Below are 20,851 nucleotides of genomic sequence, written 5' to 3'. Positions count from 1 at the left end.
TGAGCTATCTTGCCAGCCCTTAAGCTCCTTCTGCCATTTCCCTTCTTACTCTGAGTACATGCTGTATTTTTAATTATCATAGAGGGGTGGCTAAGATCTTGCTTGAGCTACCCACTTCCCAGCACCTTTCCTACTATTACTTTCATGTTCTCTCCACTCCAGTATATTAGAATGCTGAGAAGTCTTTATTTTGAGTATGTGCTTTCCGAGGGTTTTGAATATTTTACTTGCATGTAAAATATTCTTCTCAAACATAGCTAGATAGCTCATTCCCTTTACTTGAAGTTTTTTTTTGGCAAGTCTACCTTCTTTGTTGATTATTCTACTTAAAGTTGCATTGCTTTTGTTTGCTTTATAGCATTCATCTTTTAACACAGTGCTAATACTTGATTAATTTTGTACCTCATTATCTACCTCCACTAAAATGTATCTTGATGAGCAACAATTTTGACCCTTTTGCTCAACGTTCCTGGCATAATAATAATCAGTAAAAACTATGTCTATAAAAAGTTGTTTAATAAATATCCTTACATTCTGTATTAAGAGAGAAATGAAAACTATAGAGCTTGTACCACATGGACAGGTCACAGGGGACAATGTTGAAGATCCCACAGTTCTTGATTTCAAGTAGTTCATCTTCCCACAGAGAATCTGAGCACGTAATTAGCCATATTAGCATGGTCTGGTGTGACTGAGGCATGGACATGGTAACATGGAAACTGGGACAAACACATTCATGCCCCTGTGCGACAGCGAAGACTTCTCAGAGGTAATGACATTTTACCCACACGTTAACAGTCAGTAAAAGATATGGAGGGGTCTGGGGAGATGCCTCAGAGGAATAAGCACTTGACTGGCAAGCACAAGGGCCTGAGTTCAATCCTGAAGGAAAAAAGAAAGAAAAGAAAAGAAATGGAGACTCAGATAAGGAAAATAAATGGCAATTAAACCTTGGCAGAAAGCTTAAAGCAGAACACAGACTGTGGTAATGCTTTCTATTCACTGATGGGACCATGATCCTTGAAATCTGCTAGCACTTTGGGGGAACCCATCACTGAGGGTTGATCCTTGAGTGTCACCAGGTGTCACTGATGACCTGTGGTTGGTCCTTATCCTTACATCAAGTATAGGAACTGGATATTGTTACTACTCCCTCTGGCAATGCTGTAACTGAGAACTTGGAACTTTACAAGGACCCTGTACAAGGCTACCCTGGCTGCAGGTGGTGGTGCCTGAATGTGAATGCGTGTCTGTGGTTCTGCAGCCCCTGGGTCCTGAAGCAGTACTGACATCCTACATAATATTTATTTTTGTGATTTTTTTTTTGAGAGAGAAGGGAAACATTTTCTAACATAGCTCATTGATAAATATTTTTTTCAAAATTCCTATAGTAGCATGTACTTATCATTGGAAAAGGAAAATTTATTTAAAAGTTAGCATATTTATATGATTAGAACTTATCTCATTCATAAATATGCATATTTATTGATATGTATAATGTATAGGCCCTTCAAACAGAAGAGTATGGAAAACATGAATTAAAGCATGATTCTTCAAAGGTTTAAAATCTAATGTTCTTTCACTTAATGGTAGCCTCTCATGCTTCCAAAATATATATGTATAGTTTATATAAAAGGTATATATTATTATAATTTATAAATATGTATGTATATATACATACATATATGCTATATGGAAAAGGGCATATATATCCCATATATGTTAGCAATCATATGATAAATTTATGTGCATATATATTTGAAAGTTCGAAATCTACCTGTTGAACATCGTTGTCCCCAAACTAGGCCTATTAGTCACCAGTATTAGCCACATTCTCCTTGTTTGTTTCAACACATCTAAACATACACACATGCACAGAGGAATGTAAATGTTCCTGATAACCTTTTAACTTTTCCTTTTTATTTAATAATATCACATGGTGTTTAGTATAAGTCAACAAAAATCTTTAAAAAGCTACCCAGTAGCTCGTAACTTAATCACTTCCTTATAGCTGGATGTTCATAATTCTTTGTTTTTCTGCTCTTCAAAGATACTGCAATAAATATCTTATACCCTCAAACTCAGGCATTGATGTTTCATTGTTTTATAAAATGTTTTTGAGAATTGACTTCGTAGATTAAAGGGCATACTTTAAAATGCTAACAGATATTTTGAGAAAACCATGGAAATGTAGCAATTCTTTTTGGGGCAAAATTTGAGACTTTATTGATAAAACTTGACTAGATCTATATTTCATAGCAATAAGTATTTTAAGAACTTCATTAAAGTATTTATGATCATATGTCCAATAAGCCTCAGATATTTAAAGTGCATATTCTTTTCTTTGAAAGTACAGAGTATATTTATCATTAGTAGTACATTCTGAACTAATCCTTTCCAATACTAATTGATTAAATCTAATACTTAGATATGCAGCAAAATAGAGTTAAGTACTGAGAAATTATGCAGCTATCCCATATTATCTGGGTGATTCTAGTTGCTTAGTGAAAATAAGAAAATATGATTTACTTGCATATGTCTGGAAATAAAGAGCTCATAGAGAGCCATTAGAATCATTCAAGAACCTTCCTTTTGTATCTTTCTTTCTCTTTTGTGCAGGGATTCAACTTAGAGCCCATGTGCTAACCACATGCTCTTCGCTGATCAACAGCCCAGACCCAGAATTCAAAATTATAATGCATTTTGTCCATAAAAATCATATGGGAAGTGAATGTATAAATACATTTATCTTTTGACCAGTTATCTGAGGAGGGTAAAGCAGTGGTTTTCAACCGCAGCACTTACTGATATTTGGGGCTTGAAGTTTTGTATTTGTTTACTTTCATGTGCAGTTCTTTAGTAACTTCTCAACCCCTCCCCTAGCTCTAACAATAAGAAGTGTCTCTAGATGGTGGCAGATGTTGTCTGGAGGTCCACATTGCCGCTAGCTGATAATCACTGGGGTAAAGCATGGGCCAATAAGGTTCATGGGTTAAACACAGTGTGCATTATTAATGGTGCTGTAAGTTACTGATATTTGGATGATAAAAATTTAAAAAGAAACAAACATCTAGGCTCTTTGTGCTTTAAGTGAAGTTTATATGACTAGTTGCATTTAATTGTATTATAATTTTGTTAGGCCAGGGAGATAGCTCAGTGACATAAATGCCTGCCTGGCAAGGGCAAGGCCCTGAGTTCTATCCCAGGTACCAAAAACAAACAAACAAGCAAAAAGAAAAAAAGCTATACTTTCATTGATTAACCATTTTTTGCTTTTCTCTTGAAAAAAAGTAGGTGTTCACATTTTTTAGTACATAAAATAAAATGAATAAACAAAAAAGTGAATGACCAGATGTGTGAGCAGTTCTAGCGTGGATGATTGGTGCTAATGTGCCGTGGACAGTGTACAAAGACCATAGCAGAAAAACTGTACAGTAATCCACTTAGTGGTGGGGACTGGTACACACACACAAAGAAGGAATATTGATGGGATTAGACAAGTGAACAAAGGCCAGAATACAAAGGCCATGATCAGCAGCTGGCAACAGTCTCTGGTGTAACAAGAATTATTTAATGAGAAGATAATTCTGGCATTTTGCTAAGTTGTAGAATGGAGGGATAGACTGAGAAAAAGGAGAGAGTTCATAACTACTTTGTCCAAGGATTCTATAATAAAGGCTTAGGTTGATAGAAAGTCTAGGAAAGTTAATGAATACCTCAAGTGGCCTCTTCACAAAACACTTCTCTTCTGAAGACATAGTCTCAAAACCAGTGAAGTAAAACTTTAGTCTTGTCAGACAATACTTTGAAGGTTTTGTTGTACTTCTTAAACTCAACTATTTCTTTAAAACTAGAAAAGAAAAGTGAATATTCTGGAAATACTATGCAAAAAAAAAAAAAAAAGCTGAGCCCCGCCTGCAGGGCTCACTGAGACAGCGATGAAGACTGGGCATGGTGATGCACGCCTGTAATCCCAGCATTTGGGAGGCTGAAAACAGGAAACTCACTCAGAGTCCAATCTATGTAATGAGACCCCATGGACTCTGTCCTAAATATGGAAAGAAAAAAAAAGAAGAATAGTTGAAAAAATGGGAAATTTGAGTTAGAGGGAAAGAAAGGAGAAGAAATAATAGTGTCTTGTGTAAAATGCTGGGTTGTCTTTGTTGTGACAACAGACTCCACTCTACAATCCAAGACAAAGTGTGTCTGTCTCATTAGGCCCCAGAAATGAAGCTAGGACACATGGCAGATCTATTCATTGCTTTACTTATTGTTGCCAGGGGACACAAGGGGTGAGGACCTGCATCTTTATCTGAGCAGAGTGATGGCAGCCAGGGAAGATGGGGACATCATTGTACTTTCATTTTCCATTTCATTCGGTCTTTATACTGATGTCATACCAAGTGTGATAGGGCTTCCTAAAAAGCAGAAGGATAAAAAAATAAGATCAGCTTAAAGGTAACTTTTAAAAAAGAGATTCCCATTTACTATATTCTCTAGCCACCATTGGGCTGGCTCAAGGAAACAGACTCAAAGTGGTTAAGTCTCATCCAGAATCACAAAGCTGGTAATCGTAGAATATGGGTCTCCATTATTCAACAGTGCTTTCACACTTGGAGAAATTACATTTCCCGTGAAAGTCCAGGAAAACTTGAATACTTACTAATATAGCCAGTAAAGGAGACATTCACGTTTTCAAGTAAGGCGATGATAGGGTGGCCTTCAGGGTGACTGAGCCCTCCCCCTTGTAAAATCAGCCCGAAGGCTATAGTTACCAGCAGTTTCTTCACAGACTCAGAAGCCTCTGGTCCCAGCTCATTCACACACTTCCTTAGCCCTTCCACAAGGTGTTCAACAGAAATGCCCAGAGCTTGCAGAAGACGCTTTAATGGGTCCAATAAGGCAAGAACATCCAGAGGCAGCATATTGTCAATAGGAGCGGGCAAAAGGTTGAAGAGGAAGGCAGTAGCTGCAGAGCAAAAGAGAAACCAGGTGAGGCAGGCACAGCCTGGCCCTATGTGCTCGCCGCTTTCCATCTGACCATCCACCAGTACCTCCACCTGACCTCCTTATCTTGATCCCCATGAGAACTTCTGCCTGTGGGCCTTACTTGCTCTTTGTCTTGCTGGAACTCTCTTTCCTAAATAGCTATGACTCTTATTTTTCTCACCTTCATCTTCTTATTAAAATATAGGCTCCACGAGAACAAGGAATTTATATTTTGTTCCCCATTGTACTATATGCTTACTGGTCCAGGCAGGTAGTAAGCAGTCATTAGAAGCTAGTGGTTGACACTAGGAAGAATATATACAATGTGTTAATTATTGAAACTGTCCTACCAGTTTGGTTTGAAACTGTCTCGTTGCTATTTGCTTCTCAATAAATTTATAGAAAAGAAAGAAAGAAAGAAAATAAAGAAAAAAAAATAGCCAAAAAAATAAAAAAGAGAAACTAGTGGTTGAATGAATAAGTAAGCATTTTATATATGACTCTGTCCAGAGCTTTCAGATTGCAGGCAAAAGTGAAAAAGCCTTAATAAATCTCAGTTTATGGATAAGAATGAATCAAATCAAAATCCAAGACAATGCACCACACCAACTAAATTTAATACTACAACTTAACTGACTGCCAACTCTATGGCATTTGCTACAGGTACATAGACAAATGAGACAAAACAAATGCTGTATTCTGAAACCAAACACTGTCTGGTGGACAATACGAATCTGTGAGCCACTCTGCAGCCTACTGTACACCACACAGAGGAAGTTCTATGCAAGCCCAGAGGAAGGGATGACTAAGTAATGTGGGAGAGAGCTCCCAGGATATTCCCAGAGTGTTGGAGAGGTGTCTGGAGGTGGGGGTCAGGGTCACAAGGTAAAGAGAAAGCAGTAGTTTAGAAACAAGATCAACAAAAGATGGTAAGGCTATAACACACACACACACACACACACACACACACACACACACGCCTTCCCCAGACAGACTGGAATGCGGCACTCCAGTGGGCTGTAATCAGGAGCTGATGATACAGTGAGTGAAGCTAAACCCAGTGAGATCAGATTTTGAAAAGTCTTGGGTGCTGTACTGATAACTATGAATAAATTTTCTCCTGAATACAATGGGGAACTATCAAGGCTTTTAAATGGAGAACTGTGTACTTACAACTGGTTTTGGAAAGATAACTTTTATGTAGAAGAATGGGAAGAAAATTGGAAAAATATGTACAATGTATGTACGTACAATAATGAGTGGATATATAAATGAGTACATATGACTATACAAACAGGAACACACGTCCTTCTGCAGTCTAATACTCGCCATAGTTAATTTTCTTTTGAAAACATTTTTATTTTATTATTGAAACTATAAAAATGGAGCCTATCCCGTTCTCCAACTTTTATTTTCTCATGTACTTTCTCTCCAAAATTCTCCCCTAATGAGGAAACACTTATTCCCCTCCACCATCCTTTTTTCTGCCACCTTTGCTCGTATTTGTCCTTAGACACTAAAGAAGAACAGAATGTTCAAAACTGATGATGTTATTCATTCCTCAAAAAAAAATCAATAAAAATTGCAAACCATGTGACCCATGTAAGCGTAGAGAACAACGAGTTTGTCATGACACATCTTCGTTCTTCTTACAGTAGGCATTTTGGCGAGTGTTATTCCTATGTTTGTATGTTCCCAGGGTAAGAGCTCCAAACCTTCCATTCTCTTGTAAGCACCTGCTGTCATGAAGCCTGCTCCTGGTGCACACAAATGTTTCTTCCTTGTACTTACACTGATCTCTTCCAAAGGAATGGCTTGGTTTCTATTCCCCTTCAAGAAGCCAGCTTCTACATCCTTACTTGTAACTGAAACTCCTCACCCCTTGGTACCCCCACAGAGCTCTATCCACAGAGTTCGTTGTTCATTTACAGCAGTGCAGCATTGCAGTAACTTTTGTAAAAGTATTATCTCTCCTAGAAGTCTCCCGGGAACTTGAGGACAGTCTTTCAATTCAGGGTGGCCCTTCAAATCCTTATCTGGATACCACAAATTTGTAGCCCTCTCAATAAGTCTTTTGTGTAAGCAAACACATAAATGTAACTGTTTCAGGACAAGGTGCAGTACCTGGAGATAATAGTAAATGACTCCATATGCTTTTAAAAGTATAAAAGAAAGAAGTTACAAAATAATATTTAACTCAAATTGAGGAAGTCCAATAGCAACCAGTGTCCAACAGTGAAAATACTTCAGTGAGCTTCAATGGAGATTATTAACTTGCTGTGTAGGACACATTAGGGATGGTACTTACATTAGATCTGAGCTTGGATGATGGAGGGATCCATTATAACTTCCAACAATTCTAGTCTTGGTGCTTCCAAAGCTCCTTTTACTACATTGCACCATCAGTGAGGCAGGCTCATCACTTCTATTTTATTAACTAAATAGTAGAGAAATGTTATATGTTCTAGACTACTCACCAGAGTAACTACAGACGCTGATGGTCACCAGCAGGAAGACAGTTGCCAGCTTCATGGCGAGCGAGTGCGATAATCCTCTGGAATTTCTGAAACCCAGAGCATCCAACGAGCCCCTGGCCTTGCTCGCTGTGCAATGTGTGTGCCGCGTTTGCACACATACGTGCATTTATACACCACCCACTGAAGGCCTGAATTTCAGAGCCATCTTTTGAATCACTCTACCAGACAAGAGGATGAAGGTCATATTTCCTCACTGAACAAATTGGAAGGTTTGGAGAATTTTAAACTTTTCCTCATGTTCCCATGAGAAACAAAGCCTTAAGAAAAACATTCTTGAGTACCTCTTTCACAAGTCCCGAGACAGAAACAATAGTGGAAGCAAAAAGCCCTAAGAAGCCCTCTACAGGAAACACATAAAAAAGAATCATTATATTTGCATTAACAGGAGTGTTTTCCTTCAGATTTCTATTTATTCAAGGTGTGGAGAATCGCATTACCTGACGAGCCAGTGCATTGTGAAGAACTTGGGAGGCCACTTCAGCAGAAGGGTTTAACGCTGATTCACCTGCCTATTCAGTGTCATCTAATATGCTACATTCCCCAGATCTCCATTGTATTTTCTAGTGTCCTACAGTTATCTGGGAATCTTCAGACTGTATCTTCTCTGTGTTCTCAATCAGAACAGTATGTAAAGGATCTAAAATTAAAATGCCTTTTTAGAAAAATTAGACACCATGTTCACTGTTTGTGTTATCTAGATGAGTCACATTTAATCTGTGGTGTTGGTCTTCTCATCAAACAGGGGGATATAAATGACATCACTGATCCTACACTGTATATCCCAGGAAAATTTTTTTTGTCAAACCTCACCTCCCCAGTTTGAGTCACCAAAAATAGACATGTTAGAGCTATGCTGGCAACTTACTCCTACACAATGATACTGTATTTGCTGGTCAGCGGAGCAAACAATAGCTACGTCCCTCTCCTGGAGCTGGTACTCAGCCGGGAATCCCAGGAAGACTTCATCGGTAAGCACATATGCCAGAGGTCCTTGAGCCAACTCTTGGATCTTGAATGCAAGGAAGAAGATAAGAAAGAGCCACAAAGGGGAGAAACACATGGCAGAGCTCGTGTGGTCCCGGGAACCAACTCAAGGACCCTTGCCCATATTACGCTGTTGGCTCAGGTCATTCTCAGCACTAAAGAAGAATCTAGAAAATCTTAGTGATCACACCAAAGCACCAGCATTCTGGTGTACAAAGTACAAATCAGGCCTAAATCATCTCCGAGGATATGGTATTTACTCAGATGGGCATGTAACTGCCGACCATTACACTCCAAAACACTGTAAACGCCCACATACTTAAGCAGATATGAACAATAATGTATGTGTGTGTGCACAAGTCACACATACATGCTTAACTAATAAGCAGCCTTGTTGTTACTTATTTTTTCAACAAATATTTATTATCTATTGTGAGGCATGCACTGGGACAGAAATGAAGACCAAAGCAGCAAACAGGAGTATTTCTTGCAATGGATCCATCAAACTAATAGGACAAACAGGCAAATTAATAGGACAAACAGGCAACAAGCAGGTAAACAAAAAAAAAAACCTATGGTAAGTGCCGTGAAGAAGCCAGCGGGCTGCTGTGACAGGAAATAAGTGGGCTGGCCACAGTCTCGTACTGTGAAAGAGATTTCAATTTGGCTACTTGGGTGCTTGCTGTTTCTAAATCATTATCATATCTATGTTTTTTTATTCCATACTTTTGCTGTGTAGTGAGCTTGGGCCATTGCTGACCCAGGGGAGACTGTCCTTCCCAAGGGCTGTGAATTCCCACCATTGTGGACAATGAACCCTGGAGGGCACCTTTTGAGTGCAATCAACCAATGAGAGCCCAGGTCCCCAAACATTTTTTATGGGCTTTCACACTCTGGGTGCTGGTGCCCCCCCAAATGCTCCCCAATAAAGTACTAAACAACTAGCAATAGCCTCTAAACCCAGAGTTAACTGAAATTACTCTAATTGGTTTATTTTCTTTAATCTTAAAATATGTAAGGCTTTAATAACTGTTTTCTTTTTTTTACGTTTTTAAATTTAGCTTTGATTAATACTTTTTATTTTATTTTATTAATTTTATTGAGAAACAAATAGCAATGAGACAGTTTCAAAACTGATTAGTAGGACAGTTTCAATAATTAATACATTGCATATTGTTGTCTTCGTAGTGGTTATTCATAGTACAAGATGCAGACATGATATCCTGTCCAAACACTATTAGTACAACTCTTCTCATTGAATTAAGAGAAAGTAGCTGTATATCTATCCTAACTATTTTGTATATACAGATACAAAATGATCCTTCATTTATATCCCCCTTTTTTGTTTAGTTTTGTCAGAGATGAGTGTGTCATTGCCATTTAAATATGGTACATGTGTGAATTCAGCAAAATATTCCAATATAGTCCAGTGGTCCATAATAGTAGTAGGTTATCCATAGGACTGGCAGTGTCAGAAGGTGTTGAATTTCCTTTTACAGCTCAGCATATTAATATGGCTTTCCTTTTTATACCTCGTTTTTATACTTTTCTGCTAGATAGTTAAGACCAAGATACAGCAAAACCTATACAACAGGAAGTGTAACTTCTGTATCTGACAAGGTCAGTCAAATTCCCTCAGGATTTACCCTGAAACCCTGTTTTCTAATAGGACTAAGTAAGCTGCAGCTTCTGTTTTTGTTCATTGCCTTATTTTTTAAAAAATCTTTTTAGTAGCACATGTCTGACCTGTGTATCATCTGATAAAGTACAGACCAGAAGTCTTCCACAGTCTTGTTGTTGCAATCAATGAATAGGTCAGGCTAATTGGTGGGTGTGAAAGATTAACATCTATTCTAGGGCAGAAATAAGAAAAAGGGGAAATGCAAAAGAAGTGCTGAGGGAGAAAAAGATGGGCTGAGGGAGTAGAGAAGCTAGGCTGCGGGGAGGGGCTGGGGGGGAGGCTCCCTATGGGAGCAAGAGAGCAGTGGTTGTGGACTTGATTGCTGCAAAACTTTTAGGTCTTCTTTGAAAGTCGATCCAGATGGCCCCACATAGTCACAGGCTTGAATGCTGATGGTGTGTCAGGCTCAGCGTGTTCTCATTTCAAAAGACTATAGCAGGTACAGGATGCTTGGTCTCATGTCCAGCACAGGTGTGGCTGCTCAGCCCCCAGCATTAATACATCTCCTCAATTTGTAGGTTGTGCCCCACTGCTCTGGCTGCATTTCTGTGTGCCTGCCTCCCACACAGGCTTACTCTGCTTGCCTGCCACCTGCTTTGGAAACCACAGTGAAGGCCATTGCCAGTATTTCCCCCACTTTCTCTGGCTCCTGATAGACCCCAGGTTGTCTTAGGCTCTCACCCCGCACAGATCTGCAAATATTAAACCATCTTTATGGTAACAGGCACCTGCTGATGTGTTAGCAAGAATAACCACAAGGTTTGTATTATGGCCATCAAACCTTTTCTTGTGCCTTTGCCCCGGTGCTGCTTGTGCTTTTCTTTGTTCATGGTTATTTGTAGTAATGTCTTCTTTCTAAGGTATATTTTCTAAACATCTCAAGGGGAGTTGTTTGTTCACATTTGGATCCTTACAGGCCCAATACAGTGGGTAATAGCATTAGAACTACTCCTTTGCTATCATTTCAATCTCACAGAACCTCTAATGACAAAAGCTTTCACCCCACTTCACCAATGGGAACCCTGGAAATGGAAGCATTATGTTCATTTTCTGCTTTGAATTTTCTTACATTTAAATATTTAGTTAAGATTCATTTCTACTAACCATTTTAAACATATTAATTCACTGAAGAGAAATGTAACCAAAAAGAAAGGAATGTCTGTTTTTAAATTAACTTGGATCTGCTTGAAATGCAATTTTTCCATAAATTGAATTTGTAATTAGGGTGGAAATTCAATTAGCTGTTTAACAGGTATTTATTGAGGTGTTTAGTGTGTTCTGCTCTGTTGTAGATTCTGGGATTAGAGCAGGCCTGATTGTCACTTCATTTCAATTATGTTAAAGAAAATTGTCAGAAATGAGTACATATGTCATTCTTTTCCTCATGAGGAAAATGACAGTAATAGAACCACAAATCGAATATAGATGCAAATTGGCGATCAAGAAAAAGAACAAAGTTGGCCTGGTGGTCGTCTGACCCCCTTCCTTCTCACTGAGGGAAGACGGCTCTTCACAGAGAAGCCATTGCCTTCTCCCTTCTTGTTGATCATGGGCATGGTCTGAAGTGGCCCAATCATAAACTCAGGTAAAAACAGTCATGAAATTTACCTTTAGGAATAGACAGGTATACAGTGACTCAGAAGGCACAGCCATCTCATAGAGCTCTGAGAAAAACAAAACAATCGCTTTGTATGTTGGTTGAATCTTGTTGAATGAAAATTAATATCATGCCATTGGGCGCTACCCATCCGCCACTCCTAGGCACTGCGTAGAAATGCAAATGGAATTCAGGCCTGGTGGAGAAAACATACACAGGAAATAAATGATAGGTCACTCGAGACAGTCAAAATGTAGCAGGCCATAGCCTTAACCACTAGGCCACTTTGTCCCACAAAAAGAAATTTAGAAAGGGAGATAAACTGTTCACACACTTTATAGTTTCATGGAGTTCTTGCAAATCAAAGTAGTTTGGGGGTTTTTTTGTTTGTTTGTTTGTTTTTCATTTGCGTATTTGGTATAGGGTTTCACTACGCAGATCAGACTTGTAGTGATCCTCCTGTTTTCAGCCTCCCCAGCACCAGGATGACAGATGTGTGCCACCACTTCTGGACTCAGTCGCAGGCCCAACGCACCCCCAAGGTGTGGGGCAGTGCAGCATTCGGGACCTGGGATCAACCCTGGCCCCTGAGTTTGCCAAAGCAGGCACTTAGCCCACTAAGTGATGAGCTATTTTCCCTGAACCTCTCAAAGTAGTTCTTGAATTTAAAGATTTTGATGAGAAAAACCTAGATGTACAAAGACTTATTTTAGAAAAGAAAAAAATTTTGAAAAGAAAAAATTTTAGAAAAGAAAAAAGAAATCAATTTTGTGGACTGAAAAGAAAGGTGTATGGGACAGCATCTCAGTTTTTTATTTCTAGTCTTTCACTCGCAGAGTCTGTGAGCGCACATGTCAAGCACATTTAGCTTCTAATCAAACAAGTGATGAGTGTTTGGCTGAGTGGGACGGGAAGGCGAGGCTCTACCCCGAAACTCTGATTGACTGAATGAGGTTGGACTTGATCTGGCAGGACTTGATCGACAAGGAGGAAAAGGGAGGTTTGAGCAGAAGAATCTGGTCCTGGACATTCACAAAGTTGACCCATATGAGAGAAGGCAGGAAGACCTGTCAGTGTCCAGAGCTGTGGACTGCGCGTTGCCAACCCTGAGCCTCTGCTTCAGCCTACAATGTGTTCATAGTCATCCGGCTTGGTGCTTGGGTGTGGTACCTACTAATAGATGTCACAGGGCTGACGGGGACCCAGCACTTGGGTTATGCTATTGCTCCCTAAGTGAATACGCTGCCTAAATCTGTAGATGGCTTCTTGTATCTTTACAGACAAATCAGCCGGGCCTTGGCCTTGGGCTTGGCTCAGCCTTATGAGCTCCACACCCTTTCGGTGTCTGCCAGGATGCACGTTCACCACGGGGGTGCAACTCCTGGGCTTCGTGAGCTGCTGTTGATTTAGCCCAGTTATAGGCCCTTGATAGTAGCGCCTGACTGCAAATCCCTTCTCCTTCCTAAGTGTTGACCTGTGGTTCACTTGGCCCTGGCGCAGGGTGGAGAAGCCCGCTCACTAAGGCAGAGCAGCTCCTGGCACACCTGAGGTTTGCTTAGCCCACGTGTAGCTCATTCACATTGAGGCTACTTTTTGTTCTTGAGAGACCTGTTGTTCCATGAATAATAAGAAGCCTGAGTCTGGAGCCAGCCTATCCCAATTTATGGCCCATCTCTCCACTGGAGGAGCTCTTGTACCTCTGCTTTATCAACTATTTTATAGTTGGTCTCACAAAACCTACTTCCTTATGGCAGTGTTGTGAGGAAATGAGTGAACATAAACAAAATAGTGCCTCAGAATGACCGCTTGCCGCGTGCTAGATTTTATTTCCTCACCTTCTCTGCAACTGCTTTTATTTTTCCAGCTTCTTTAGCTCAGTCACAACAGGCACCACCACTAAGCTCAGGAACACTACTTCCTAAGAATTTATTTTGAATTGTGTGTGAGAGTTTTTACCTACAATTTATCTTCAAAGAATCCCACATTTCTTTGGTTTGCACACAGAATAAAAGAGTGATATAGGTAGTCGCTATATCCATTAAACAAATTATAAAGATTTTTTTATGTATTTAGGGAAAGGTCTACAGGGTGTTCAGGGTCTCACTACTAGATCAGACCCATAGTGATGCTCCTATTTACAGCCTCCCAAGAGCTGGGATTACAGGCGTGCGCTACCACGCTCAGTCTCAGTCACCCTCGCAGTGCACCCCGTGGCAGGGCTGGCATGTCAGGCCCGGGGGATCAAACCCCTGGCCCCTGCACCTGCTTGCAGGCACATTAATCTGCTGAGTTATTTGGATGGCCCTGTAAAGATTTTTATCTAAGTTTTTATTTATTTTAGCATTCAACAGTCATATTGTATATTGTTGTGTTCACTTATATTCCCGGCTTTCACAGGTGAATGGATGCAAATAGAGACCATGCTCCCAAGGGAACTAAATCTAACCCACATGTGTAGACATTGTATTGTCTCCCTAGTGTAAGAACTTGAAAGTGTAAATAAAACCTGAAAAGAACAATAGATACTGTGAAATGGAATGAAACCATCCAAAGAGAAAGAACAACTGGGATGAAGGAAATGAGCAAAGAAAAGGAAGAAGGAAGAGGGCCAGGGAGATGGCTCAGTGGAATAAGCACTTCCCTGGCAAGCACAAGGACCTGAGTTCAATCCCAGGTTCCGGAAAAAAAAAAGGAAGAGGAAAATATAGGATGTTTTAATTTGAAAGAATTTCAGTCATATAGGAAAGACCTGAACACAGTATAAAGTTCTTTGAGGAGTAAATTGCTGACAAGGGTGCTTTTATTTGCAGATGAGTTGCTGTGTAATGAGCTTGTTCAGGCCTCCCTGCACAGGGTAACACCGACTCCCCGAGAGGAAGCATGCACAAGCCTCTGGTGTATAGTAGGGTGAACTCAATAATACGCACTAGAATAACATGGCAGTGAATCCGTCACGTCTGGCAGAGTTCAGGATAGAAACATTGACTGCCAGAGCAGGGAACGGAGAGACGACTGTAGACCCAATGTCAATAGTTCTCTTCTTTTAAAAAAGTATTGTAACAACCATTCCAGCCTCAGAAATCATTTCAAATGCCACTTAGTCTAAAAACATAGTTGTAACAACAGCAACAGCAAAAAAAACCTATTGAAATTATATGGATATATCTTCAAAATCAGAGGAAAAGAATCTCATTTTGTAGGCTATTAGAATCAACACATCTTCTTTAGACTCAACGCTTTGAGACAATTAGCTCATTTATCTATGCTCAGTTACAAAATACTCTCTTAATGACTTGAAACGTGGGCAGCATATTATTTCTCATGATTCCTTAAAATGACCACATCCTTCATTGTCTTCATAGGCAAACGTTCGTTGTCCATCGGCATGACTGCAAAGACAATATCTTGGTATTAGTGGCTGGCTTTGATGGGTGCTTACTGGGGCTATTTATAAGGGTTTGAAATAGTAGTCTGTGTGTTCTAAGGATGTGTATTTCAAAATATTAAAATTGAAGCTGTAAGGTCCCAAAGCTTAGCCTCCAAAACTACACAGTATGTCTTCTGCAACGTTCTAGTATTCAAATCAAGCAATAGGAGCATTCCTATTTGAAAGAAGAAGCAATTCTACTCCTCAGTGGGAGGAATTGCAAAGGATGTGTAGCCACATTTAATTAAAACACACCCCATTAAGGAGGATGTACAGGACTTCACAGAGTCACATGAGATGCAGTTAAGAACTTCAAAACCTTGGCCTGGAGATAAAGCTAGACAAGGATCACAAAATGCACTGCTCAGGTAATAGGGGAGCAAGCTCAAAGAAGCCAGGGTAGACTTGGATTTAGAAGACAGTTTGAAGTTTTGGAAATGTGATTCTGTCGTAACTCGACCCCAGTAGTGTCTTTTATCAGAGCCTTAATTCAAGAAAGTGCTCAAGATTGCAACAAACAACAAGCTACTTTAAAACTGACAAAACTTCTTGAGCACAGTTTCTGGAACTTTTATCAAAGCTAGAAGTTTTTCAGTAAACGTTGATACACAATGTTTCCCCCATGGTTCTTGACTTGTTAAGGTTTTGATGATCAAATAAATGACCCTCTAATTTAAATGAAATGCAAAATTATTTGATCTTCAGTATTAAATAAATTACTCATCTTATGCCTACTAATCTGGATTCTCAAGAGTAGAGGGCCGGTGAGATAGCTCAGCAGTCTAAAGCACCTGCTTAGGCAAATGCGCAGGACCGCAGATGGAGCCCTGGCACCACATGAAGCACCAGCCCCACCCCCAGGGCGGGCTGAGCTGCTCCCCCCAAAAAAGAATTAGAATAGAAGCATTTTAAGTTCGAAGCCAGCTTAGATGTCTTCGCAAAACTTTCTTTCAGAAAAGAAAAAGATAGCTAGGGGGCCAGTGAGATAGCTCAGTGGACGAAGCACCTGTTTAGGTAAGTGCAGGGACCAGGGTTCGATCCTCGGGACCACTTGACACGCCAGCTTCACCCCTGGGGGCGCTGAGGCGGCTGAGACCAGTGCAGTGGTGTACCCCTGTAATCCCAAAGCTGGGGTGGCTGAAAACAGGAGGATCACTGGGAGTCCGAGCTGCGTAGTGAAACCCTGTACCAAATGCATTAAAAAAAAAAAAAAAAAAAGACAGCTAGATATGGCAGTGCGTGCTTGTAATCCTAGCATTTAGGAAGCTGAGGCAGAAAGATCACGAGTTCAAGGTCAGTGCTGGCTTTTAGGGGAGTTTAGCCAAGACTATATAATGAGATCCTAGCTCAAAATAAGTATATAGTCCAATTTATAATGAAGTAACTTCCAATGCTGCAACAATATTTTTAAGAGTGACGTAATAACAGGTCCTGACATCTAAGATATTCTGATTGATAACCTGGATCACATAATGCCTGCTATGCCTCCATCTTCATCTTACTTTTTTCCAGAATGAAACAAGAAGTCTAAACCACAACAAACCATAAGGTTTGAAGAAAAAAAAAACAAAAAACAAAACAAAAAACAAGTGTATCTCAAAATGGTACACTGTCGCCCTCTTGTGTCAAGACCTGATATTACACTACATTTTTTTTTTTTTTTTTTTTTTTTTTTTTTTTTTTTTTCAAAGCACACTAAAGCAAAATATTTGGAGACAATAGGTTAAAGTCATTAACTTCTTCATACCAGGTCTCGTGCTAGAGGAAAAGGAAGAACTAGAAAGTTTTTCAAAAGCGCATGCAAGAGAAAGGAAAATATTTTAGGAATTTCTTAAATTGGGGTTTTTTTGTGGGTTTTCTTCTCTGAGGTTATAGACCAGCAAACAAAGAATTGCATCTATTTCTGCTCTGATCTTTATAATTTCCTGCCTTTTTTGGGCTTTTGACTAGATTTGCTCTTCTTTTTCTAGGAGTTCAAGGTGCAGCGTAAAATTACTTGGGCTTGTTTTGTTTTCGGGCCGTGATAATTTATCGCTACACATTTCCCTCTTAAGACAGCTTTTATTGCATCCCACAGCTTCCGGGAAATTGTATTCGCAGTTTGATTGTAAATATTGTTTAATTTCTTATTTAATTTCATCTGTGACCCATTGGTTGCTCAGGAGGGTATTATTTAGTTTCCTCGTGTTTATAGAGTTGTTGCTGGTTTTTTTGTCAATAATTTCCTGCTTCATTGCAGTATGGTCAGATAATATACATGGGACAATTTTGATTCCTTTGCACCTACTTAAGCATGGCCTATGTGCTAGCACATGAACTGTTTTGGAGAACGTGCCACTTGCAGCTGCAAAGAATGTGTATTTTGACGCCATTGGGAGGAACACTCTGTAGAGGTCTACTAAGTCCATTTCCTCACAAGTTTGGTTTAGTTCTGGTAAAGAGTTCATGGACAAAAATCAAACTGCACAGGAAATACTTCAGAGAATCAACAATTGAGATCTGCTCTTGTTGAAAAGTTTCTGCATGTCAAAAAATCACCAACAGAGTGAAAAGAAAACCAACAAAATGGGAAACAATTATAGCAGTCTATCAGTCAGACAAAGGACTCCCATCTAGAATATATAAAGATTTTTTTAAAAAAAATCAGGCTTCCAAAATTCAAAGACCCAATCAAAAGATGGGCATCTGAGATGAATATCTACTTCTTAGATGAGGAGATAAAAAGGCAATTAAACATAAGAAAAAATGTTTAACATCATTGATGATTCAAGAAGTATAAATTAAAACAATGCTGAGATACCGCCTTATGCCAGAAAGAATGTCTGTCATCAAGACCTCAACTAATACCAAGTGCTGGAGAGGCTGTAGGGGAAAAGGGACCCTTCTCCACTGCAGACTGGAACAACCATTATAGAAATCAGTATGAAGATTCTCAAAAGCTAGGGTTGGCAGTCCCATTCAAGTCAGCTATTCCCCTTCTAGCTATTTTTCCAAAAGAACTGAAATCATCATACCACAGCGACACATGTTCACTCATATTTATAGCAGCAGAATTTGTCATAGCTACATCTTGGAAACAACCCAACTGCCCCCTAACTGAGGAATGGATAAAAATAAATATGGTATTTTTATGCAATGGAGTATTATTCAGCTATAAAAAATAAGGGCCAGCCAAATAGCTCAGTGGAGCAAAGCAATTGCTTAGACAGACACAGGCGCTGGGAGTTTGATCCCCAGGCCTGTCGTGTGGGCCCCGACCCTGGGGCACGCTGAGATGGCAATTGAGACTGGGTGTGGTAGCGTATGCCTGTAATCCCAGCACTTGGGAGGCTGTAAACAGGTAAATCACTATGAGTCTGATCTATGCAGTGAGACTCTGTAGACCGTGTCCTAAATTTTAAAAAAAGATAAATCTGTGGCTTTTGTAGATAAATGGATACAACTAGAAATTATATTGGTAAGTGAAATAAATTAGATCCACATGTTCAAACATTGTATTATCTTGCTAGCATGAGACCCTAAAAGAGTAGTAAAAATCTAAAAGATACAAAAGATACAATGACAGGGAAAGAAATTGTTGAATGGGAAGGAAAAACTGGGATGAGGAAAAAGACAAATGAAGGAAGGGAAAATATATAGGTACATATGCTGAATGGCTTGGATAATAGCATTGTCAATTTTAGCTGGTCTTTTGAAAGGAGCAGTTAATGCTTAGGTTTTATTTTATTTTATTTTTTGGATGCTCTCAGCTGGGTGCCGCTGTCCTGAATTGCTAGGGCTGCTGCGCCTTTGGAGGCAGCTGGGATTTGGGACTCATTCATTTCTGCTCCCCCTTCAACTGCAGTCTTTCAAGGAAGCCTCATCACTGCGTTGAGTCCTCACCGAGAGATGCACTAGATGCAGAGCCAGAGGTCAAGGCGGCACGAAGGCAAGCCGCAGGGTCCGAGTTGACCCATCTTTTTCTTTGTGACTATGGTACTGATGGTATTGGTGTCAAGGCAGGCAATACTGTTCTAGAAGCTGGCTCTGGCTCTGGCTCTGGTGGAATGAGTTTTTATCCAAAACAGTTGGATCCTAAGGATGAGTGGGTCTTAAGTCTTGAAATATGAAAAGACGATCATGATGTGGCTAAGAAAAATTAGAAACACTGGCATGACTCATGGAAATTAAGTCATGCTGAGGAGTGGCCAGACAATGTGAACCTCATTCACAAGAATATTTCAGGAGCAGCTGGAGACATAAAAGGCTTAACATTTGATGTGGTAGCTTTGGATATGTTAAATCCGCATGTGCTATTGCCTGCTTTATAGCTATGTCTTGATCAGGGTGGTAGATGCGTTGTGGATCTAGCAAACACCACATAGCTTACTGAGCTTTTAGGTGGAATTCACATCTGTGAACTTGCGCTCTCCTGTGACAAGACAGTCGAAGTCCTTGTCAGAGACTGGTTGGTTTGCAGGGCAAAAGACGAAAACAGAATTTTGCCTAAAATAGTAGAACCTAAAATCAACACAGATTTACAGTTACATGCTGAAAATGAAACTGAGGTGTTTCAAGAGGATAACAATGGAGAAGAATCACAGTCTGATTTGCCTCACAGATCCTTTCCCTATGCTGCAAGACCTGTCCACTGGCAAGTGGTCATACAGCTCTCCTGGTCAAGTTGAGGAATGTACAACCACAATTTAACTGTCTCAGAGGACAACAATGGATTTGAAGATGAAAATCATCAAGCTACATTGCTAACTACTACTTTTATAGATCGGTACACTCTTGTTATCACTATATTTTTTATTATTACTATGATATATATAGATATATATATATATATATATATATAACTTTTACATAAAAGTTTGAAAAATAACAAAAGCTAAAGAAAGCTGTGTAACATGCAAAATTGCTTATGTGTCCCATTTTGGCATTGGCATGTTGGGGATCAAACCACAGTTGCCGTGCTCTGCCTAAGCAAGTGCCTTAGTCTGCTGAGCTATCTGGCCAGCCCTTCAGGTTGCTTTAATTGAACTATCTTATTCTTTACTTCCTACAAACCACTCCATAGATTTTTCTTTCTTCATGAAATTAGTGTTGTTGTCTTTGCTTGCTTGATGCTCATTTGCTTCTGAACTACAATAGGCGCTTTAAGACAAATTTTCTGTATCTGTATATTTTAAATACATATTTCAATGGTTTGTACATATTTTCAAAATAATATAATGTGGTTTATATTAAAATTGGTAAACCTGAGGTTGTAACCACCTTAAAATTATTTTTAATGTAACTTAAAAAAAATTCTTGTCATTGAACCCAGGGTCTCAAATGTGATATGTGCTAAGTACATGAGCCCGCTACTCCACGGTTGACAACTTTTAACTTTTTATTCCTCTCAGAATCTTTTTAACTATTTTGAAAGAACATCAGAGTCATTGTATATAAGTAAAATGTAGAAATGCAAGTTAGACATGAATTAATTAGGAATAGATAGGACTTATGTATGTTTTGTGAGAATCAGTTATTTTCCATTTACTGTATACCACACACTTGCAAAAACTTTATAAAAAGCTTTTGCCAAGGACCATTTTGTAGTGAAAACAAAATATAGATAGATAGATAGATAGATAGATAGATAGATAGAT

At 39.4% G+C, this 20,851-nt stretch overlaps 1 protein-coding gene across 1 annotated transcript; it reads right to left on the bottom strand.

Annotated features, from left to right (window-relative positions):
- Positions 1 to 4,245: 4,245 nt before the first annotated feature.
- Scgb3a2 (secretoglobin family 3A member 2) lies at positions 4,246 to 7,720 on the bottom strand. Its single transcript, XM_004631266.2, has 3 exons — positions 7,467 to 7,720; positions 4,776 to 4,969; positions 4,246 to 4,418 (listed from the first exon to the last, which is right to left on the bottom strand). Exons 1-3 carry the CDS (start codon positions 7,630 to 7,632, stop codon positions 4,395 to 4,397), a joined length of 384 nt encoding a protein of 127 aa, XP_004631323.2. The 5' UTR covers positions 7,633 to 7,720; the 3' UTR covers positions 4,246 to 4,394.
- Between the last annotated feature and the right edge of the window lie 13,131 nt (positions 7,721 to 20,851).

This window comes from Octodon degus, unplaced genomic scaffold (assembly GCF_000260255.1).
Source record: "Octodon degus isolate 3935 unplaced genomic scaffold, OctDeg1.0 scaffold00040, whole genome shotgun sequence".
NCBI lineage: Eukaryota > Metazoa > Chordata > Mammalia > Rodentia > Octodontidae > Octodon > Octodon degus.
This window is presented reverse-complemented; position numbering and strand designations above follow the sequence as displayed.

Bases quoted from the DNA above. Each gene is read 5' to 3' on its own strand.
- Scgb3a2 (XM_004631266.2), bottom strand. From the start codon at position 7,632: ATGCACGTATGTGTGCAAACGCGGCACACACATTGCACAGCGAGCAAG. The intron at 4,970-7,466 runs GTGAGTAGTCTA...TTTGCTCTGCAG, and splicing joins CAGCGTCTGTAGTTACTCTG to CTACTGCCTTCCTCTTCAAC. The intron at 4,419-4,775 runs GTAACTATAGCC...TCTGCTTTTTAG, and splicing joins AGTCTGTGAAGAAACTGCTG to GAAGCCCTATCACACTTGGT.